This window comes from Morone saxatilis, unplaced genomic scaffold (assembly GCF_004916995.1).
Source record: "Morone saxatilis isolate NCDOM2014 unplaced genomic scaffold, NCSU_SB_2.0 Contig11, whole genome shotgun sequence".
NCBI classification, from domain to species: domain Eukaryota; kingdom Metazoa; phylum Chordata; class Actinopteri; family Moronidae; genus Morone; species Morone saxatilis.
This window is the reverse complement of record NW_023339663.1, coordinates 28,916,604-28,940,446: the sequence shown is the minus strand read 5'-3', so window position 1 is coordinate 28,940,446 and position 23,843 is coordinate 28,916,604. Positions and strand designations below refer to the sequence as shown.

The 23,843-nt window shown below is 39.2% G+C and overlaps 1 protein-coding gene across 1 annotated transcript in view; it reads left to right on the top strand.

Annotated features, from left to right (window-relative positions):
• Positions 1-5,898: 5,898 nt before the first annotated feature.
• lrrk1 (leucine-rich repeat kinase 1) overlaps positions 5,899-23,843 on the top strand; it is a gene marked incomplete in the record, with an annotated part of 75,673 nt that continues 57,728 nt past the window's right edge. The window contains 3 exon segments of the mRNA XM_035651947.1: positions 5,899-6,054; positions 10,681-10,827; positions 18,834-19,024. Of these exon segments, the coding sequence (XP_035507840.1) occupies positions 10,758-10,827; positions 18,834-19,024 (261 nt within the window).

Here is a 23,843-nt window from a genome sequence, read left to right as displayed (position 1 = left end):
TTTAACCAGAAATTCAACTGAAACAATCTATAACAGGAAGCCTGGCTTAAGAGCATAGAGGCAACATACAACAATTCATATAACAATATATATATACAGTCCTCAAGAAATCAATATTAGACAGCGTAAAAAACATCAGATATTCAATTCAATCAAGTATTTTATAGCGCCAATTCATAACAGAATACCAGAACTTTCAAATAGAGCAGTTAACCTAACTCTGTGTAAAGAAACATTCAAACATTTATATATCCCATGTTTAATATACGTGTCTACACATTCTTTAATTTCATACCACTGACAAAGGGTTGACATGCTAAATTTTATACAAGTAAAATGTAACGTTAAAAAAATTACACATCTCTTGAATTTATTTTGTCTATACTTCTTCATGTACATGCAACAATGACAACTTCTCTGATCTCATTTTAATAAATAATGGAATAATAATGAAGCACATTTGTACGAAGCACATCTGCTTTACAGCAGAAATTCTTCATATTGATATACCAACAACTACGATTGATTTTCATTGTAGCACATTCATGACAGGAAACAAAAGGATTACTGTCTTACATATTTTCCTTTCAATTCTTTCGTGCAGTTGTTAATCAGCTTAAATCAGCAGGGAAGCCATAAGGAACAAACAGTCACATATGCTGGTGCACAGTCTCAAACCAATTAGACAAGCCTGTCGGTGCTGCACCTTGGAACTGCACATTTTAGTCCCGTCACAGTCCGAACACAATGAACACTTGAGATTAAAAATTACAGTTAACAATTAAGACAAACAATATTGGATATACATAATGTAAAAATGTAAAAGATTCACAATATTTTCAATGGTGCCTTTCTGTTAATCAATAGGTGCGTTCTATATTCACACAGGCAATCTGTTATGTACATTAAGAAACACATTACAAACTAATAATAAAGAACAGAAAGTGTTTGACTCGACTTATTGCTCAATCCTGTGACATTAATGACATTACCATTTTTGCAGTGGTCACTACACAGTCTCGTATACAGATAAACAGTACACTAAAATATTTTCTAAAAAGGATTTTCAGCAAGAAATTAGTAAACACAGTAAACAGAAATCTTGGGATCCATATGCTTGATCAGCACGTGCTAGTTTTGAACAGGTTTAGATTGAGTTGGTGAGTTGAGTGCGACGGACTCACTGAGAATGACCTGAAATTTCACAAGGAGCCCTGCTCCTTAAAGCATACCTTGGCTTTGACGTCTTTTTAACTCTAAATTGGATCCATCATGTTACTAAATGAACATCAATGCTGTTATGGAGAGGAAGAACTGCAAACTAGAGGATTGAGACATTCAACTTCATTAAGGAAATTGTTTAGTAAGTCGATAAATCAAGTGAGAAAGTTAGGTTCATAGTTCTCCGTTAAGACTGCATACTAGCGATTTGTTGCAGCCAATGGAGCTGGCCCTCTGCTGGGCAATTTACACAGAGTGCAGGGGTTTAAGACTCTTGTGTTGGCTTCACTTCACAGGAACCAGAAGCTTTGTCCATTATATATACAGACGACCGGGGGCCAAGACTTCTAGTGGGCCATAAGTGATTATTAAGATGGATTATGTTTTCTATATATTGTAAAATTCTTCCTCTATCTGTTAAGGATAAACGTGCTATAACGTCCCTTTCACGCACAGACTCCCTTTGGAGCGTTATAAGGAATGGTCAGCAACGGACGGGAGAACTGTAAGCATCACGGCTGTTCTTCGAATATTCCATATTGTTCAAACTATTGCTGTTCACTGTGTATTCATAACCTGCCTCTTTCTGTCCTTCTCATTGGAGGAATATTGGCCGCTGGCTGAATACTCTGGAGGTGGAAAGCTGTGACCATACAAACTGAGTGAAACCCTGTGAGAAAGAACTGGGAAAGTCCGGGTGTTCTGCACTTTCCCATTCCATCAGGGCCACATCACAATTTCTCTACAACCCACACACCCCCGTTCTTTGTCTACATCATGCTGATGATTGAGATTCCGGTTAAGGCAATAAAAAAAATTGTGTTTTTTCCAATTAATTTATTTAGGAATTCCTTGCAAATAAGTGATAATTTTGGCACAGTAATTATGGAAAAACAGAGCAGTGGTCAGTTAGTCAAGTTAAAAGACAACCACATTTTGAAGGGTGGTTTAAAAGAAAAAAGCTTAGGCTAACTAGCTAGCTCTACACCAATCCTATAGCTAGTATATATCTGATAGCTGAATGTTAGCAAAATTACTGGGCAAAGTGAGTCACTAAGGCTTGATGTATTATTAGTTAGCTAATAGCTAATGTTTTGCTAAGCATTTAGCAATTTTAAGATGTGTTATATATACAATGTCACTTTTAATTTCATTTTCAAAATGGTTGGTTTTGTATTTTAACATAGACGAGGCCCAACAGCATTAGCATATCTGAGTACAGGAGAGGGAGGAAGCTGACATAGGCTTGCTCAGCTGTCACTGGAGCACAGAGGGAAAAAAGGGACAGGACTTAAAAAGGGTGTCAATTGAGTACCAAATTGTATTTCTTCTAGGGAGAAACTAAAACTAAAATTAAAAACACAGAATATGATGATCATATATAATATGGATGTAATTTTGGAGATTGGGAACAGATGAACAGATTCAGAACTAAACAAACCCAATATCGTCTCTCCATATACATACCACCTATTTATCAAGTGGGAGTAAAATGAGATGCCAACTGAACAGCTGAAAAGCTCTGCCTTTCACCAACAGGAACTGGATTCGTTCCGGTTTGAACCGTTTGGAGTATTTCGGACCAAAACTAAAATTGGCTTCAGAACCTGGAAAAGTTGGTTCCCAGCTGGAACAAAAAATAACAGGTTTTCCTAGGAACCAAAAATGGGCGTTCATCATACTACAGTTCGTTGTGCATTGTGCAGGCCATTTGTTGATGATGCATCTGATATTACTCAAAAAAAAAAATAACTCTTTGAATGAACTTAATTAAATCATGGAAGTATTTCCACAGAATTAAATTATTTTCTTACAGCAATAAGGCAATTATGTGGTCCAACTTGATTTTAATTGTGTTTGATTTAACTTACTCACTTGGTTTGGTTCTGACTTTGATTTAATATGGGTGGTCCAACTAATTTTGCAGTTGTAACATTACACTACTAAATTAAGTTGCCCAACAGAATTGCTTAATTAGAAAGAGCATTTAATCACACACATGCATTCCACGAATAAAATGGATGTAATTTTAAGTTAGTTAATTTATTACTAACATAATTCTAATTTGCCTAATCAAACACATGACCAGGTTGTTTTCTACTCGATACATGGCTGGTTCACTAGAATAGTGGACGCTATGCTATTTTGTTTATTATTGCACTTGACAAGGTAGGTATAAAGTAGTGGAAAGAGAAAGCATCAACTGTCTGTGATCTCCCTCAACGCAAGAGTGGTTTAAAAAATACTCCAGTAGTTATAATAATATATTTTTTGCCTGTCTGATCCAGGCAGATTGATTTATTACATGAGATACAAAACATAGTGAGTTAATGAAAGGATTTTTGCATATGAATTCCATTGATCATCCATTCATCAAATCTCCCTACATAGTACAACTCGGAAAGGTCGGAGAAAAAAAAAAGTTTATGTTTGTAATTTTTGAGTAGCTGATATTTGCAGATCCTTTTTGTAATTCCAAGCGCTGATTCTAACCTGGTGTGATCTAACGTCAATGTTCTCTCTGCTGAGGAGAATGTGCCTTCACTTTCACATGTTGGAAGGAACTCTTGTTTCTCATCCAGGATAAGGTAACATTTACCTTGCCAGTAACGTTTTAGCACTGTAACAGCAACAATGTTACCATTGCATGGATAGTGTCAACGGTATTTACCGACATATATATGTTTGAGTGTTTGTTTATTATCACACATGGGAAACATGTCTGTCCCCGCATTTTTACCACTTTAGTTTTGTATTTAAATAGAAATTCTGAATAAAGAAGAAATTGAAATTACATTTTTGAGTCAATCTTTGCACCTGATATTGGGAAATTATCTTTGATGCAAGAAAAAAAGCCTAGAAAATGCTTGCTAATGTGTTTTCAGTTTTTACACACACATATTTGTTTGTCAGATATGGAGACATTACATAAACTTACTATATTCATTATTTGGAGACATACCTAACCCCAGCCCTACCCCTAACCATAACCATAACCATAACTATTAGTTAATTTGTAATTACTATTAATACCTGGAGGGAAATCCAGGTATCGTAGCAGAAACAACAAAAGGAGAATGAAATACAGGAGGGGTATAGGTATGAGTACAGAATCCAAACAGGATAATAAGAATAAATATAAATAAAATCAATAAGACCAAAAACGTCATCCTATATATGTACATATATTATATATAAATACATACATGCATGCATTACATATACACACACACACATAAAAACCAGCTACTAATATTGATTGCACCATGATTTCTTGAGGAATAACTAAATAAGTTTGGATGTAAATTCACTAAGACAAGTGGCCAATCAACAATTAAAGGTAGAGTTCCATTGTCATGGTAACCATGCCCATTAGCTTTATGGTATGAACCACTTGGCATTATAGCACATTGTAGTAAGATCAATATTAAAATATATCAATGAATTAGATCTCTACTTGCAAAATGTTCCACATAGCACATTATTTATCATCTAAAAAACGTGGGTGTAAAAAACCTGGTGGTAGCCTTTTGTTTTATCGTCATAATTAAAACCCCAGAGATACTTTAAACTTCTTTTTTAGGGGGATCATTATTACATCTCAGGGTAATTTTTCTTTATAGCTACTGTTGTTAGAATAGTGAATGTGAATAAATAAACAAAATGATGTGCTGTCTTTGTATATTTAGGTTATGAATATTTCATGATTAAAATGCTTTGGAAAGCAATTTCACTAACCATAACCCTAGTGTTAAAACTATTCTGTAAGATGAGTTATTTTAACTCATTTAAAACTAATTTTGTTATTCACTGAAATGTACTTCACTTCAAGGTAATTAGTGGAATATTTAAAATAAAAACTCAAAAAAAGACCCTGGTGTTTTTCTCTAAGGCCATCCCTGCAGGGAATTGCATATCCCTGCATCACAGTACAAACTTTTCCAGAAGCCCCTTTTAATTGGTTGAAAGTGCATCTTGCACAATCGCATCAAAGACTTCCTGCCAAGCCTTGGTACATTTTGCACACCCTCCTCCATGAAATGATGTCTTAAAGGAAAAAATATGAGCTCTTTCTTTCTTCTTTAAAGTGGGTAAAGAGAAAGGGGATGACACACAGCAAAGGGCCACAGGTCAGAGTCGAACCCCTGGCTGCTGGAGCAAGGACTCAGCCTTACATGGGGCTCCAGCGCTACCTGGTGAGCCTATAAGGTTATGGTATGTCCATTATAAGGGGTAAGGGTAAGCAACTTTCTGAGTGGAAACCCATAACCCAAATTACGGGACACACACACTGATGACTGGTTACCCTAAACCACATACATATAGTGGACAGAAAACAATGTTCAATTTAATTTAATATAATCAATATATTTAATTAACATGCTTATTTGATGTGATGTGACCCTTTTTTTGTAATCTATTTAGATTCCTTCTTTTTAAAGTTAGTATTACGATTATTATTATTTAATATTAAATGAATATAATTATTAATTTCTCTTTTTTAGGGATGTGCTGTATGGTATTATTTAAGAAAATGATTTTACTTCACCTGTCTTGATATTATCCCCAATGTCCTATTGAAGTTTAAGTTTTATTTTGAAATGTTCATCTGGATACACTTGGGCAACACTATTTTGAAAATTCTTACCGGAAATGCCTCCGTTGTCCACTGCCTGACTTGACGCAGCGAGCGTCTCGTACGACTGGTGTGAATTTGGAAAGTTTGCATCGTGGAATCAGGAAGTCCAGTGAAGCTTCCCAGTCCCGGCAGTGCGGAGGACCTCAGAGCTGTTAAAGCCCGTCGTGATGCTCGCTGGGGCCCCCAGCCGTGAGGTGAGTCGGCCGGTAACAACTCTTGTGGCGCAATACTTGATAATGTGTGCTGTTTCTGCCGCAACTGTGGGCGCAACAAGTGCTCACCTTGTGGTTCGTTAGTTCTGCGACGTGACGTCACCCGAGAAAAACAAACCAATGCGTGTTTATAAATCTGCACATTTAGTAAATGACATAAATTGGTTAATTGTAAATAACTCACGCTGTGAATACTTTTTATATCGGCCCAATTATAATCCAGAGAGAGGCACTGATTGAGAAAACATCCAAACTGCTGCATGGCACAGCAACACACACCATTCTGCTGGTAAAGTGAGATAAAGCTATGTAAAATCCGAATTCAACATAAAAACGGAATTCTCTGCATCCAAAGTTTTCTGCATTGACTAACACAAGGGCGTAACGTTGGTTTGAGTGGTGGTGGTGGGGGGGGGGCAGTATAACGGGTCTATGATCTTTGCTCCATTATTGTGACGCTACTGATGGATAAGATAATGTGTACATGCATAAAATGTATCAAGGAATATGAAAGTTTTTCTCCTGAAGCCACACACTGTCAATAAATGTGTTATGCTTTTTTAGTCTTAGTGTGTATTTCTTTATTATGAGTACTGGTTGTAGGCCAACATGAGATTAGATAAGCTTTGGTTGGACTCGTCAGTGTGACCCTGCTGCTGTTCACATTTAATTTTTATGAACTGCCATTCAGTGAGCACATTTTTAAGTGAGCATGCGTGGAACTCCTACGCCTCCACTTTTTCCCGCCCCCACTTAAGGAACTCTGACTCAGATTGACTAGTACTTGATGCCTGCCTTGGTTATGTTCTGTCGCCAGTGGAAATAAGGCCTCAGTGCTAACACCAGCACTGAGTGGAGTGTATGGCGCTGATCTGATGACACTGGGCGAGGGGGGTACACCCTGGTAGGGATGTGCAAATACAGTTTTAGTGGGTCCGTTTTTTTAAAAAAGGACACCCCCACATCCACTGTTTTGTCATGCTTCCCTGCTAATGTTGGCACACTAGGCTATAAAAAATGTGTATGCCCAAAAACTCACACACACAAATGATGAAACACAGATGGAGATGTATGTTTTAAAGAGATAACTAACACATCTTTCTTTGCAGATGATTCCAATTATTTGCCATAAAGTGAAAATCTTTCCGTTGGGAACCATGTCTTGGAAGATTTTGATGGCCTCCTCTTTTATAATGGGGATGTCCATTTTGATGGCAAGAATATGTAGATCAGAGTGTTTCTTCCAGTCCGCAAGGTCCAGAGTCCAGGTCCAAATCTGTAGAACACCCAGAGTATGAGCAGTATTCTGTGCTTGGACATCTGCCTGGGGGTCTGTTGCAGATTTTGAGCATTACTTTAGTCACTCTCTGTCTCAGTCTGATTGGTGACATTTTGCTTCTTTCTTTCTTTCTTTCTTTCTTTCCCATAACAACAGTGTAAGCAGCTTCCAAGTCTTCCCACACAGGTTGGCTGTCCCATCATAACCCTGGCCACAGAGGTCTTCTCCGTTCAGATGGTTTTCCTTCAGTGCAGTCATCACTAAGTGTACAGTCTGTTGTTGCCTTTACATTACACAGCTGGATACAGTGCTCCTTTATGGCCATGTCACACACATAACTGACAACAGGGGATGCCTGTTCAATGCGTGACACATCAGTGGTCTCAACAAGCAAACGTCTTTCTGTATAACCCGTTAGTAGTTAGTAGCCAGAGCTTTTATCAAATCATTTTGAGTTCCATTGGAAAGGAGAATGTGTGAAGCTTGCTTTTCCTTGATTGGATAAAAATGATATGCTGTCATATTGGTTTAGCAATTCCACCAGCTCTAGGAAGCTGTTCGAACTTGAGAGATTGAGTCTCTCAGTTCTTTTGCCTTTCTCTGTCTTTGGAAGTTTGCATGTCATGGTCAGGCTTTTCAGAGGCCGTGTCCACTACCTTTCTTTTACATTCCACCTGATCATGTTTAGCATGTGTGACTGACTACTGCAGTGGTCCTTGAGTTTGTGTGACCCCACAGGTTTACCTTCCCAGATTTCCATCCAGTCCTGCTCTTATACTTTTTAAGTATAGTCAACAGCTGAAGCAGTATATGGCCTCACTGTCAGAACAATGTTCTAACCGGGGCTGCAGCGAGGGGCTGAAAGTAATGGTTTGGGTTTTTGGGGATTTGGAAATTGAATTGTGTTTGATTTTTTAATTTTTGGGATGGCCCCTATCTGTTGGATTTGGAAACTGAATGAAATGATTAAACTACTGTTATTAAAAATACCTTTTCAGTTCAGTTATATACATTTAAATATAAATTTCATACAGGAAACGAAGTAAAAGGAAACAAAGATTCTATTATGTTGCATTAGGGGAAGTGTAGGGTATTGACTCTGGGGACTTCTCTGTTTTTATTAGTCTCCTGTTGTTTCCACATTATTTATGGAAGTGCGATACTGAATCACTCTGATGTTGTCTCACAATGAATACCATTTTCTGTGAGGTTTGTTTAAAAATAGTTCAGTTAGTATGTACAGTACAGTGCGATAGATAGATAGATAGATAGATAGATAGATAGATACTTTATTTATCCCGAGGGAAATTCAAGAACTCAGTTTCAGTACTACTGACGGACAGAAAAAGAAACACCTGTGCAATCAGAAGCAATCTAACAGGAGGTTGTCATTTCAAAACTTTAGTAAAAATTGATCCAGGAGAAAAATAACAATGTTTTGGTGCAAATTCAGGACGTTTTCAACTTTATCATGTTGATTTATTGTTCTGGAGCAATTTTGAACATGTGTTTCATAAATGGCCACCATATCAACCTTGTTGGAAGCACTGTATGCGCACTCACAGTGTGTGATGGTGTTTTATTAGAATGCATTGTTTTCAAAGGCATTTCTTATATATTTGGTATTTCTGTATACAGGGGAAACTATTTTGAAACCTTTTATCCATGCATATAGCATTATCTAAAATTAAGTTTTTGGCTCATGGCAGGTAAACAGAGCAAATTTACCAGCCCAAAATACTTTACTGCCCACAAAACTGCATTATTCATTATTTGACTAAAATTAATTACATTCAGCCAGGTTGAGGGTTGGTGCGATATATGATAAATGGAAATCAGGCATTAAAATATCAGGCAGCTAAATCTCATTTCTCCATATTTTGTTTTGAACATCCAGAAGTTATTGTAAGTAGTATGCTGCTGGCTTTGAGAAGAGTCCAACTGTCGTCCTCCCTCCTGAACCTTTAGCCAATGGGGTTTGAGCATGAGTAGCAGAGTTCAGTATGGAGTACGCTATGTAAACTTCAATTTATTTCACCTTGGCAGTCAAATCTGTTTCTGAACACATTTTTGGCGAGAAATAAGCAGTCTATCTAATGAAACTTAAGTTATTGCATGTGCAATAAAAAACACTCAGGATTTCCATTATCGTGATAATCGGCATTATTTGGGCCAAAATAATTGTGACATGAAATTTTTATATAATCCCATGCCTAGCCAGTATGCTGGGCCTCTCACTAAAACGCTGACCTTCATAACTTTTCTAACTTGTGTCCCCATATCTCTAATAACGTAATGCAGATGTTTCGTATGCCAAAAACAGGGCTGCATGATTAATGGATGTATTATCAAAACTACAATACCACTTTTTTCAGACCAAATAGAAGTACTAACATTTTGATACAGAGTACTTAACAATACCATTAAATGTGCTAATGTTGTTGTAAAAGTTGCTTAAAATTGCTTAAAATATCTCCAAAATGCTGACACTACTTCTCCTCTGCCTACCTGCTCAACTAACAAGAAGTTACATAACGTAATTCTGCCATAAAGTGGTATCGGAGTAGTTTTATGATTACAGTTAATTATGAGTATGTGAGCTCATTATTAGAGCCAATACCTGATACTGGTACCAGTTCATCCTTTATCTAAATCGCAATGCCTTTTGACAAAGGTAAAAGGACTGTAGTTCTGAAGCCTGAAAGCCTACAATTCTTTCAGTTCTCCAGATGTAAGAAAACATGTTAGGTACAGACCCCAACAATTTCAACATCATCAGCATTAATAGATTTCTCAGTGAAGGTAAAATTGTGTTGGAAATGAGCATTCCCACTAAATCAAATAATCAAATTATATTGCAATATCTGTCAAAATAATGGTTTTCCACCATAGGACATAAACAAACAGAGACAGACAGAGACAGGCGGCACTGTGTAGAAAGCACCAAATTGTAGTAGATTGCTTGGATCTGATTCGCTGACCTGAGGGTCTCAGCCACTACATGTAAAAAACACAGCAATGTAAATTTGGCCCTATGCTGTGATTCCACATGATATACTGGCCACCTGGCTGGTGAACCCAATTCATTTTTCCGCCAAACCCAAAATGTACCCACATTAGGTGTGGCTGGTGTCAGTCCGCTCCCTGTATATAGCAGTTAGACAAAACCAGCACAGCTCCTCACTCTTTCAAAAATAAAAATAGTCAATAATCTTAAATAAACAAATATTGAACCATTTGGGCTGTACAGCTGAATTGTGTCTATTTGAATGTTGTTTTGTATGTCTCCAGAGAACTGTCTAAATCACTGCTGCTTTGTCTTTGTGCAGGGTGACAGCTGAACCCAGGCCTCCTCTCTGTGGAGGAACTCTGCTCTGATAGTGATTAACCAGTGGCTCCAGTAGGAATGTCCTACTGGTCTGTTGGCCTTCCCCAGGACTCTAAAGACACTCCCAGCAACATGGAGCAACAAATCGGTGAGTAACCTTGCTGCGTCTCATCAACCCGCTCTGACGCCACTCCACACGGCCCTGTTTTCTCGCTGTAGCGTTCGAGGCATCCGGCAGGTTCAAACTGAAATGTACTGATGTGTGGAGCACTGCAGTGCTGCTTAAATTTAGCAAAAAGAGAACTGAAACCATGATTGTTTGACAGCCACAAGCCCTTTTCTGTCGCTGTCTAACTGTATGTATGAACCACACTCTGAAAGTTTCAGCCTCATGTAACTCACACAAGATTTGAATAGCTTCTCTATCAGCAGATTGTAGTTCAGCTGTGTGGTAAATAATTACAGGTATAGACGATGAATAGATGAATGGGGATTACAGTTGGAGATGGAAGAGTGTGGTGGAGTATGGTAGATTAGGTTATGGTAGGTGGCCATTCATCTTCCTTTCCTAGCAACAAGGAAGCTGTTGTGATTTGCTGTTATATTTTATCTTTTAACTTCCTGACTACGTCACAAATGGAGATATATCTTCCTGTGCTGGTTGACTTCTGCTTGTGACCATCTTGTCCCTGCATTCTAATATATATTTGACACAGTAAAAATTCACAGTCTAACATTCAGTGTTAAAGACTGTCAGAGCTGGAAGAAAGTGAGACTTTCTCTTCTACGGCAGAGTACAGAGTTAATGTTACAAAAAACGTACCGTCCTCCATCATGGACCCCAACAAAGCCATGGCCGAGTCGAAGCCCTCCCTCCCTCCCTGAGGTATATACAATTTCAGCCCTCCCCTAATGAAATGGGAATTTATAGACCAAAACAGTTTTTTGTACCAGGCTGTAAACATGCTGTAAATTTGGGCATTTTAACATTGGAGCTAATGGATATTGACTCACTTTTGAAGCCAGCCTCAAGTGGCTGTTAGAAGAACTGTAGTTTAGCAACAAAAACCAAAGAAGAAGAAAATAATTTACTGGTGGTGGCTTCTCCAGACTCTTAAATTCAATGCTTCTTGGTTTTATGTTACAGTTAACTGATTATCTTTGGGTTTCTTACTGTTGGTTGGACAAAACAAGACATTTGATGACGTCACCTTGGACAAATTGGGATGGGAATTTCTATAAACCAGATGATCAATCTAATAAAGGTTCCACTGGGCAGTGTGAGATTACAGTGAGAAGGAGAGACAGACAGGAAGCATGAAGGAGAGACAGACAGGAAGCTCAGAGGCTGGCCAGGCTCTTAAACAAAGGAGCATCATTCCCTGCTCCATCTCCCCGCTACCCCCACCCCCTCCTCCTGTCCCTCTACCTCTCTTCCATCCTCCCTCTCTCCTCAGCCTGTCACTGGGTTAGAGAGGAGGGAGATCATCCAGGGAACACAGCTAGGATGGCTGTGGATGCTGGGTAGAAGCCACACAGCAGCTGAAGGGAAGCTATGAAAAGAAAGTGAGCGTTAGATGTGATGGAGGCAGGAGGAAGAGGAGGATTCGCTGCCTCGCTATGAGCAGGTTAGTAGGAGAGAGGAGGAGGGGGGGCAGAGCTAAACGCTGACTGGAGCCTTGTTTATATGCTGCACATGTAGGTCTGACTGAGCCTTAAAGCTACTCTGCACTGAGCTCTGACTCTGCTCGGATCAGCCTGTGTGGTCTGCAGATCCATGCGATGTATGTGATGACTTCTATACTGTAGGGCTCCACACAGCAGTGGTTGTTTATGGGAATCAACTAACTATGATGTCACACTCTGAATACATTTTACTCAAGTGTGTGTGGATGTATTACACTGGTTTTATTGGAGGATTTTAGTAGGACATGGTCTTCAGATGCTTCTCAACACCTTACAGGATGATTTCAAAGAGAAATTACAGATTTGTACACTGACCAGGCTAGAAGCACCACTGCTGGGAATTGAACCCGTGGTTTTTGCTCAAACGGATCATATTGCTTTTTCAACATAAATGAAATTACGCCATCCGCCCACCATAACACTGTGAGCACGAAATAATAGGGAACAGTTACAGCTGCGTATGCACAACTTTGAACATGCAGCTGCAGGCAACATTTTATCCCATTAGCAGCCTGTATCATGTTTCAGCAGCTATCCACCTTCTGAAATCTCTGTCTTTGCTGTCTTTGTGAGTGTGTCTTGAATACTTACATGCCGTATGTTGAAAAGAGATTGATCTTGGTATGGCTAAAACATGCTTCTCTGGGCTGTAAGCAAATGTGCACAGCGATTATTCAGGGATAATTGTGTAGCTTTTTCTCTTTAAATCTTTTTATCATGCTTTCTTCTCATATGTTAACCCACCTACCCACCTCTTGACAGGAGTGGGATCAACCAATCAGCTTGTTTGACTTTTAGGTCTGCACGATTCATTGTTGAGAAGTGAGTTACCCATAATATTTTTCCTGCCCCCTACTGCTGCTGCCTACCTCTTGTCTACACTAAGAACAATAAAGATGGCAGTGGCACTGACACACTTTAAGATTTCAGTTATGTCAATTTGGCAACATAAGCGACTACCGGTGCTAACAGTAAATGCTCCATGAGCAGCCATGTCGTTGTTTTAATAAAGCAGTGAATGAATTGTCTTATTCCATCATGCCAAGAGTAATCTGATTTGCTGAAGAAGTGAAGGTGTGCAGCCTGTAACTTCCTGCTCTTCATCTAACAGCTACCTATGGCTGCTCCATCATGTTAGTGACAAATTACTAAAATGTTGTCTTATTTTGTAGGTGCCCTTCAACATTTATTTACACACATAATTTATGTAAAACAAACACCATCCGTTAACAGAACTACATAGTGTAAGATCCTTTCTTAACTGCAGTGTTGCATAAAAGAGGAAGCCTGTGGTGTGCTTGTCTGTGGGACATCAGGATCACTGGGTCACCGGACACAAATATGAAGCTGTTGAAAGTCACAAAGAGCATTTGGTATCTGTGACAACCTTTTGACTATGAAATAAGCATAATATGCCTCAGGTACACCTTACAGATACAGATAATAATTTGTTATGATGATCGGCAATACTCTCCTCATCACTAGAATTCAGCCATTAAATTGAGCAGTGACTTTTATTCACCTCTATAGATAGGAAAACATAATCTTTCAGTTCACCAGGATAGTTTTAATAATATTTACATTTTCTGCTGCTGCTACTACTCTACTACTTTTATTTAAAAGCTACAGTTAGTAGTTACTTTACCTGATTAATATTTTAAATAAAACACAAATGCATATCAAATGCAATGCATTCTTAAGATTAAACCAGTGGGGTCCAACCTTTGGCTAGTGGTATCTTACAAGAAAGGTGTCTGATTGTGGGCCCTTTTTTTCACATTTCAGATGGCTGAGTTCTTTGTAGTTCTTCCAAACAGACATTTCCCCTTCTAAACCACTGAGATGGTTTCATTTAACTTACTGTTAAAGTACCCTAGAGAGGTAAAATTGTTACATTTTTCACAAAATGCAAAGCTTTGTGAAGAGCCCAAAGATTACTACAGCATTTTGTAGCATACTTTACTGCCCTGTTAATATTTGAGTGTGACAGCTGATTTAGTTTGGCTTGTAAATGATGTTGCCACCAATGTAGGTTTTGCCTGTTAGGATTGAACCATCCACAGTGGATCTAAAGCTGTTTCCTTCTTGTGGTGCTGCACTGACATAGGGAAAGTGAAACAGTTGAGTGTTTGGAGTCTAGAGGATCAAGGTGGAAATTCCCTTGAAAAAAAAACCTGAACCTAGTGGCACAGGTTCAGGTTTTTGCACAGGCACTACTGCAGCTTACTCCTGGCTGTGCATGCATGTACCATTCGACCTCTGCAGCTCCCAGAATGCAGCAGTCCAGCTTGTCTTCAATGTACCCAAGTTCTCCCACACAACATCACTTGTGCACTGGCCACCAGTGGTTTGCTTGACTTTGATTCAAGATACTGGTGCTTGCCTAACATGCTGCAAATGACCCATCCTACATCCAGGAAATGGTCAAACCCTACTCCATCCACTACGCTCTGCTACATTGACATTGTGAGCACCCGGGCACCCTGGTGGTCATAATGTTCCTGCAGGCCCCATACAACCAAACTGTGCCTGCACTGTGTGTTCTGAAGCCTGTCCATCCAGAAGCAGCATCTAACCTGTTTTCAGCAGTTTGAATCTTTTTATCCGGCGATTAATGCAATAATATCGATGATAACGTCCCTATCTGTGCTATTAAGGATAATGTGTTTTCATCTGGGTGATGCCACCGAAAGTGTAGCATGTTTTGATGTTTCCATTCACGATACCTGACAGGGGTGGAGCCAATGCTGACACGCCATGCTTGTCTAATAAACCAAGTAACAACTCCTATCTATTGGCTGCTGGAGCTGCCCGCAGGAACCGAATTGTGAAAACAACTGATTTAAAGGATGCAGGCAGGTCCAACTGCAGTATTTCATTTGTACTTGCTATAGCGTGACTGACTCACACTCGAAGTTTTTCGGGTTTTTTTGGTTACGCATTACAGGCATCAATCTACATACCCTATAGTCTTCATGCGGCTGCGTGCACCACACCGTGACTCCTGTTCTGTAACGGTTTGGCACAAATACACAAACCGTTAGATTTGGGGAAAAGAGCAGTAGTATCAGATTGTTACTTTGTATCAGCAGATACTTCAGCATATCAGAACTCAGGGGAGAAAAAGTTTGATTGGTGCTAGATGGTACATTGGTCTTCCACCGGAGGATTTGTTTTTTGGCTTTATGTAACATAATCATTTAATTCCCACTATATGAACAGCTGATCCACAGCTTCTTCTCATTTGTCTCCTCCTCTTTCCTCAGCTCCTGTCTAATCACATCACCCTGATGTGTAGTCTCCACTATTGTTTGTTCACGTAGCCAATGTCAGGAGTGTATGTTTCCTTTGATCTCCAAAGCAGATGGACCAGTGAAAAGGGGAATTCAGTAACGGAGGAGATGTTGATCGCCTCATCCCTCTCAAGGTCTTCTTCTAGCTTTCCCAGATATGCCGTTTAAGGCTGTGATAGGGGAGTATTGATGGTAGATAAGAGGCACATCAGGGTCTAATGGCTCAACTCCCTCAAGCTTTCTCATATAGCCTTGGAAGCCCAGTCAGACTCTCTCTGTATTAATTATTCAGAGAAAAGCCACTGGGCTTCAGGAAGCGGGCACATGCAGCTCAGACGCACATGAAAGAGGAAACAGAAGTGTTGGCTGGTGAAATGAATAACCACTCTGACAAACTAAATAAATAACTTGCTCTGTCAGACTTGTTAGGGCAGTTTTTGATACATTTTGCGCTTGAGTTCTGAGCAGAGGTTTTCATCTTATTTCCCAAGAAATGTATGTATGGTATGTTGTACAAAAACAGCCCTGAAAAAGAAACAGCAGGCAACTAGCAATTACCGACTGCTAGTTGTAAATGAACAGGCTTATTCTGTGCCACATCGTTCACACCTTTTACAGTTGAAAGCCAAGATACACTTTCTGTGGTTGATCTCCTTTTTGCACAGGACTAATATTACCTGAGGAAGCGCAGTGATGCCTGACACCATCATCTGCCTGCACTGTTTATAGCACACAGTGTCAGAGCTGTACATGTGATCAGTGAGGAAGACCCCTGTCCAGTCAGTGCAGGCCCTGACATGCCACACCGTCATATAGTGCTGGGTAATTTGAGGACAGCTTAACAACACGTAACTGCTGTGCAGCATTTTGGTGTCATGGATGTATTACTAGAAACTGGCTTTCGTATTTCATCCAACCAGTGCCTTGAACATCATGCCACCAACACAATCCCTTGCATTCTTGATTGCACTGCTGATTTTGTTCTGAACCTGGTTAAGGTGCTTGTTTTTGTTATGTGACTATCCTTAATATTATTTTTTATAATATTATGGATTATTGAAAATATGATATTATTAAGACATTTGTGCAATATACTGTACATTTGTATTAGTGAATATTAATCAGGCAGATTTTCTGGTATTTTGAGATACCTGCATCGGCCAATGTCTGTGCTCATAAAGCCGACAAAAGATTTCTTCAGGCACTTCTGCAGGCAGCCTTGTCAGTGTGGCTGCTGTGGAGCGATGTTAGTGCTCGCTTTGAGTTTTGGCCAGGTGAAAAAGTTGGTTTTCATGCCCTATACTATAACTCTAATGCAGTGGTTCCCAACCTTTTTCTTTAAGGGACCCCTTTTTCTATCAGTAAACTTACTGACTCCTAACTTAGTGACATATTTTATGTATTTTTCATATATTCAACACATACAAAACAACTAATAAACGGTACAATGAACCCAAATAGTGAACACAATAACTGTAGTAACATTTATGTAAAATTAAATTCATTAATTAAAAATTCCTGTGAATACTGTTTTTCTGACATTTTTAGGACATACTTGCATACAGGCTTCGTTTTTTGACAAATTCACTGTTTTCTTTTCCCTGATATTTGGCCATTGTTCTCCTGCAGGATGCCTCAGCAGTGAGTAAAAGCTCTGTGAATATAGCTTGTGTTTATGTCTTGTCTTATTTTTAAAGTTTAAATTATTACTTAAGATAGAAACTTTCTGTGCTGGGAACCAGTGCTCTAATGCATCCTTCTGTAAACATATGCTTGAATTTCCTTTAGAATCCAATTATACATAACTTTTCTTTGTTTTGATATCAGCATTGTAGCCCTGCTCTCTAAATATCAACATCAGCAATTGAAAAACCGGTCGACAACTAAGATGCATAAAGAAGACTCTGTGTTCTGAGCTTTGATAAAAGCTATAAGCCACTTCTTACGGTCCATGTTTTATGATGGCTAATGCAGTTTATAGGAGCATCATAACCTGGATTGATTTTATTTTGGTTGTTATCCTGGGAAACTGATCTAATGCTGCTTCTGGTGTCTCTAAAAATCTACACATTAAAACATTAAATCTCTGTCTCTGCTTTTAACAGGGGTTTTTCCTTGCCCCCGTCGCCAAAGTGCTTGCTCATGGTGGAACCGTTGGGTCTCGTAAATGTTATAGAGGAGTTCGGGCTAGACCTGCTCTAATTTGAAGTGTCCTGAGATAACTTCTGTTATGAATTGGCGCTAGACAAATAAAATTGAATTGAATTGAATTGAATTGAATATTATGTTTCTGTGTCACAACCAAATGCTTTTAGGTAAATTGTATATTTGTGTTAGCAGACAACATGACTGTATTTTGTTAATTTAATTATACACATTATCACATCCCTAACTTAACAAAAAATGAAATGCAAACAGCATTTTCTATACATTTCTATATGTTTATGTATATTTACATATATGTATTTTGCTTTAAGAGAGAACTGTGTTCATCATTTTAATTGTATATGAAGGGGTAGTTTAAATTGATATAATAGAACAAATAATCATTATTTAAAAAATGATAATTATAATCATATTTTAGACAACATGTCAGAGGGAGGGGATGGAGGGCCGGAAATGGCCCCTGGTCCAGTGGTTTGAGATCACTGCGTTAATCCATCTTGCACAAACTACAACAGTGTCTCACTTGCTCATTGTACTGATGTACTAACTCTAATTTACACATGAATCCCCAAGAAAACAATCCCTACACATCTTGCTGCAGAGTCTCTTTCTTTCTTCAGGAAAGTCTAATTTACCATTAGATGTAGAAAATTACCAAGCTAAATACTAAATATTACCATTTTCCGACCAAGAATATTAGTATCTATGTATATGTATTTTCCTTTAGATACTAAAGTCAGTGTGTGATATGAGTGTCAAGTGCCTATTCCACCTGCCTCCAGAGGCTCCAGTGCACACTAATCCACTCAGCTGCACTGTAGTTCGAGCTATGAGAGCATTCTTTAATAGGGTGACCTAGTTAGCGTATGCTGCTAACAAGACTACAGTAATACGACGTGTTCAACCTGCAGCATACTGCCAGACGCCTCTGTATGATCCCAATCCTACCTCACAAGCACTCCTTTAAACTCCCATTTGACTACTGCTGACCCCCTGTGTCTGTCCACAGGCCCTGGGGAGGAAATGGGAGCCAAGGCGTCATTGGTGGAGGGTCCAGTGCCGGGCTCTGCACTGGTTCCTTCTCCCACTCTGGAGAACATCCAGGCAGCTTATGAAGGCGGAGAGGAGGAGGTTGCCAGGGAGTTGATCCAACAAGCCTGCTGCGTGGAGTGCAGCGCCAGGGTGCCCCGCATCGATGGGGTGAGTACACCCAATATATACATGAAAATCCTATTGTCAACTGCACAGATAGTTGGGTTATGGTCATCACTGTAACATTATGTGGTATGCAGGGTGGACACAGGGTTACAGTGATAGGCTTACTTGGCTTCTATGGGAAAAACGTTTATACTTTGATTATATACTGTACATAGTCAGTCATTGTGGTACAGTACACCACAAGAAATGAAAGATCTGTGAATCTCATATGACTATGACTATGTATGTACACTATCAGGTAATGAATGTTAGTTCAACCAGACCACGGAGTCGAACTCTACCCACAATGCCAGCTAAATCAGCTGGTAGCAGCTGATCTCAAAGCCAGTCACAAATCAGCTGACAGCTCAGCTGTTTCCCTTCTATGCATCCAATTGGCAAGTCTCATACAGGGCGCCTTATTTAAGCTCCTTTACCCTGCTTACCCTTGCTGCTTCCTCAGCAAGCTGCCTCTACCCCAGCTCCAAATATAACTTACTGCAGATAGAAGTTTTCTTTGACTAAAGTGGTCCTGACTGACTTAAATTGTAGTGACATTCAACATTGGCAATCGATAACTTAAAGTCCATGATCAAAATGTAAACCAAAGTCAAAATTAAATGTATAAGATTGGAACCTACACTCACTTGGTAACAGGTTTTAGCTTAAGCTTGGTGGCATTGGAGATGTAAAGCAGTGGTTCCCAACCCGGTTCGAGACCCACCCTAAGGGTCGCCAAAGATTCATAGGGGGTTGTGAGGTCTGCTTGATTTTAAGGGGTGTAAGAAGACATTAAAATGTGAAGAAAACAAAATGAAATTGTAAATTGAAAAGTTTCAATTATAATTTAAAAACCTGAACACAGGCTATTTTCAAAGCGCTTTTACTTACTGCTAAACAGCCTCATCCTGCATTAAAACCAAGTATCAGGGAGAATAAAACACTGGATTTGTCAAAAAATAAGCCTATTAAATATGTATTATTGATAGAAATAAAAACATAATACAGACAGAGAATTGTCTAAAGAGAATTTAAAAATATCTAATGCAGTGTTCACAGGAAATAATCTAAATTAATCTGCTCAAAATTAATCCAAATCTTACGCCAACTTCCTGCAGTTCTGTGTTCACTGTTTGGGTTCATTGTACAGTGTATCAGTTGTTCTCTACTGTTATTGTTGGAACCACTGATGTAAACCAGTACAGTAGTTCTCAAACTGGGTTTTTTTGTCACATTTCAGGGATCTCCAGATAATCAACAATATAGAAAAGTAGAGTTTTTTCCACATTATTCCACCCCAAAGTCAGAACCACTCTCACGTCAAAGCATGCATATAGGTTGCAGTTACCCTTTTGAATTATTTGGCCATGAACATGCAGATATACAGTGATTTTCTGACACATATTTTCTGTTGTTGTGTTTTTTCATACTTACTGTCCAGTTTGTCTTATAGCTGGAAGACATGTTTATTCTGGAGACATCATGTCTGACTGGATATAGTAACTACAGTTCTGAGTACAGTACACACCGTGCTCTAACAGACTTTGATGGTCTACACCAATGAGGCCAATTTGTACAATGTAAAGGTGACATCAACACACTCTATGTGGGCTTGTGGTGAGGCTTTTTATTCGTACTCTGTCGAGTAAAAGCGTAATCCCTGATTTGTGCACGTGCTGTTTCTATCAGCATCGTGTCCTCTTCACCCCCACACTGCGATGGGCTGATTTGGTACATTTCATACTAAGTATAGAACACTGACAAAACCTTGATATGAAGCTATTAGTATTACACTAAAATGAAATGTGTAAACCTTTCAGGGAAGAAATATATGAGATCTAGCTCTATGTTGAGATTACGTGATGAAAATTTGTGTATCCAAACTGCCTCCCACTTTAAAAAGGAATAAATCCATATTCCAGTATACTCTTTCAGAGACAGTGTGGTTATGCTATGGATAAAGCTAGCTAGCGTTAGCATTCTGAAATCCCAATTTTTCAGTTTTTGTCTTGTTACCCATGTGTATAGTAAGCCATTGGGCCATTTCCTATGTCAATAACTTAACCAATGCCACAAGTAATATGTACTTTTACACTAAAACACCATTCTGACTGAGGATTTCTGAAGTCCTATATACAAGAAATATTACCATTTGCACATAAATAAACAGGCGACTGTGGAGAAACTCTCAAATGAGGCTAAAATGTCTGATGCTTTTCCTGTAAAAGAGAGGAGGCATTGCATTCACTATTTGGTATGAACAAAGCCTTTGTTTCATTAGAGCCAAAATGTGCCAGTGTTTCAGTATACCAGAGATAAAAACTAGAAGTGAACACGCAGGAATCTGGTTCGACTACAGCAGTTGCTGGCCGGTGCTTTTCAAACAAACAGTACCGGGAACTAAACTCTAGAATATAATCAGAAACAAAAGTACATTTTTTGTTCATTAAGACCAAGTTCCTGTGGTCAAAAAGGGTTGTACAGTATGTTTCAAAAGTATGTAACAATGACAGAAAGGGCCTGGTGTTAATAGTATAAGACACAGTTTAAGTAGATTCATCCAGATGGGGGTTGGGGGGTTAGGGCTTGCTTAATTGCTGATCTTTCTTGATTGGTAAGCTCTGTGGTGAACCACAATGAAGTCAAGCTCAAAGAGAGGAGTAACCAGCCTAGTCAGTGCCAGTTGCTACAAAACCCTTGAGGCAGGGGTAAGCAACTGATGGCCCATGGGCTACATCCGGCCCGCCAAAGCTTCCCATCCAGCCCACAGAGTGGCTGCTGATTTTAGTAATTTAATTTTGTTATCTTCACAGTATTACAATCTGGGTATCTGTGGCGAAATACATTGAGTAAGGCAGTATTAAGTTGCTCCTAATGCAAAAAAAATGCATTAAAGGTCCAGTGTGTAAGATTTATTGGCATCTACTGAACACCACTTGTGTCTGTATCTGATGACCTGGGGATGAGAATGGGTTGTGAAGACAACCTAACCTAACCCTAACTCATGGCATCTTTAGATAAAAATGGCTCCTTTTAAGGTAACAAAAACATAATTATTGTTATTTTCAGGTGATTATACACTAATGAATAGGCTGGTCACAGGAAATGCAGTGTGTCTGTGAGCTTGATGCTGGCTGCCATTCATTTAAAATGTGTCTACAAAACAGCATTTTCTAGTCAAGTGTCTGTCTGTATTATTATGGATTAACCATTTTCAGACTCTTCACACTGATCTAGGCTGATTAAAAATAGCATTCCTTTAGTAAAAAATATAAATATTAAACAGTAATAGGCTAATTTGGCCTAAATAGATGTTTTTAATTAAATAAAAAACAAGGTGAAGGTGAATACCCCTGTCCTGAGGGGACATGGATAGAAAAAAATACATTTGCTTTCCCCTTAGAAACCTTTGACCCTTGGGTTTTGACTAGAAGTCCTTTTTTCCACTCTCGGGAGAACGCAAAGGTTTCTCATGTATTTCTTTCTCCCTCATAGGACTCTGTAATTTGCTGATCCAAGTCTAATAAAATGATATATTAATTTTGCAGGGGAACAATGTACATCATGTTCTTTTGCAAAAAAAAAAAAAGGTTTTGTGTCGACACAAACCTGGTGAGGTGACTGTGTTTAAGGTTGGATCATTGCGGGGTTTTTTTCTGTTAACACAGACTACATCTTTTTTGTATTTGAATTAAAATACTTTTTCCTGATCCTGTCATTCACCTTGATCTGATTGCTTTTGTTGTTGTGGTGACTTCAGTCTGTACTGATGACAGGGGATTGTCCACTCTCACTTACTTGCTCTTATCCTGTGTCACAGCTGCATTATTTAGTGGCAGAGCTGATGAGAGTGGTGCAGTGCTCTGTGTTTGTTGTGGTGGCATGAAGAGCACGTGGGCGTGCTGCTCTTGTTTTTATTTGTGAATGCATCCTTCTCAGGCATCAGCAGAGATCTGGCCTACTTCTGCCTGTGCCAGTGTACATTAACAGATTGGGCTGATTACAAAACTCCAGGAGAGCAGGAGATGTAAAGATAAACACATCAGATATACAAGAGCATCTACAGTTCATTCCATCTCATCTACAAAGACACCGACATTGAATGCCTGCAGGAAAAAACATGCAGCTTTGTCAAAAACAGTTAGTCAGTTCATGCCTCTACTGTCCCTGGCTGAACCCGCTGTGTCAGAGTCCTGGTCGGAGCTGGCTGTACATCAGATGGCCTCCATTTGTCTGCCCCACTCCGGTTCTGTCGGCCATTCCTGGCCATGTTCCTTTGCAGTGTTCCCTGCTAGGTGCCCCGCTCCTACTCTAGTAGTGTTTAAACTCCCCCTGTCCTTCCAGCTCCCAGTCCAGGTACAGTCAGCTAATAGGACCACTATGTAGCTAGTGACAGCAGCTAGTGCTGTTAGCATATGCAACAGCGCACCAGTAAGTGACTCCCTGTGTTACAAGAGAAAAGGTTTGTGTTGCACAATCCTCTCATACTTTAGTCCTGGTGACAAGGTGCAGCTCCCGAATGGAGTTTGACATTGTTTTTGTTTTCAGCAACTATCCAACTAATGAAAAGTGTGTCAACTAAGACTCTTCTCATTGACTAATGGGTCGACTATTACAGGGCCGCGCTAAAAAAAAAAAGTTTTTTTACTGAGATTTTATTGTCATGGTGATGTATCCCTTCATACTAGGACAGTTTTCCAAAAATGTTTTGCAATAAAGCAACATATTGCCTTGATTACAGTATTGCAGTATATTGAATCTGTATCGTGTGTATTGTCAGATTCTTACCAATACACAGCCCTAAAGGCCTCCGCACACCAAC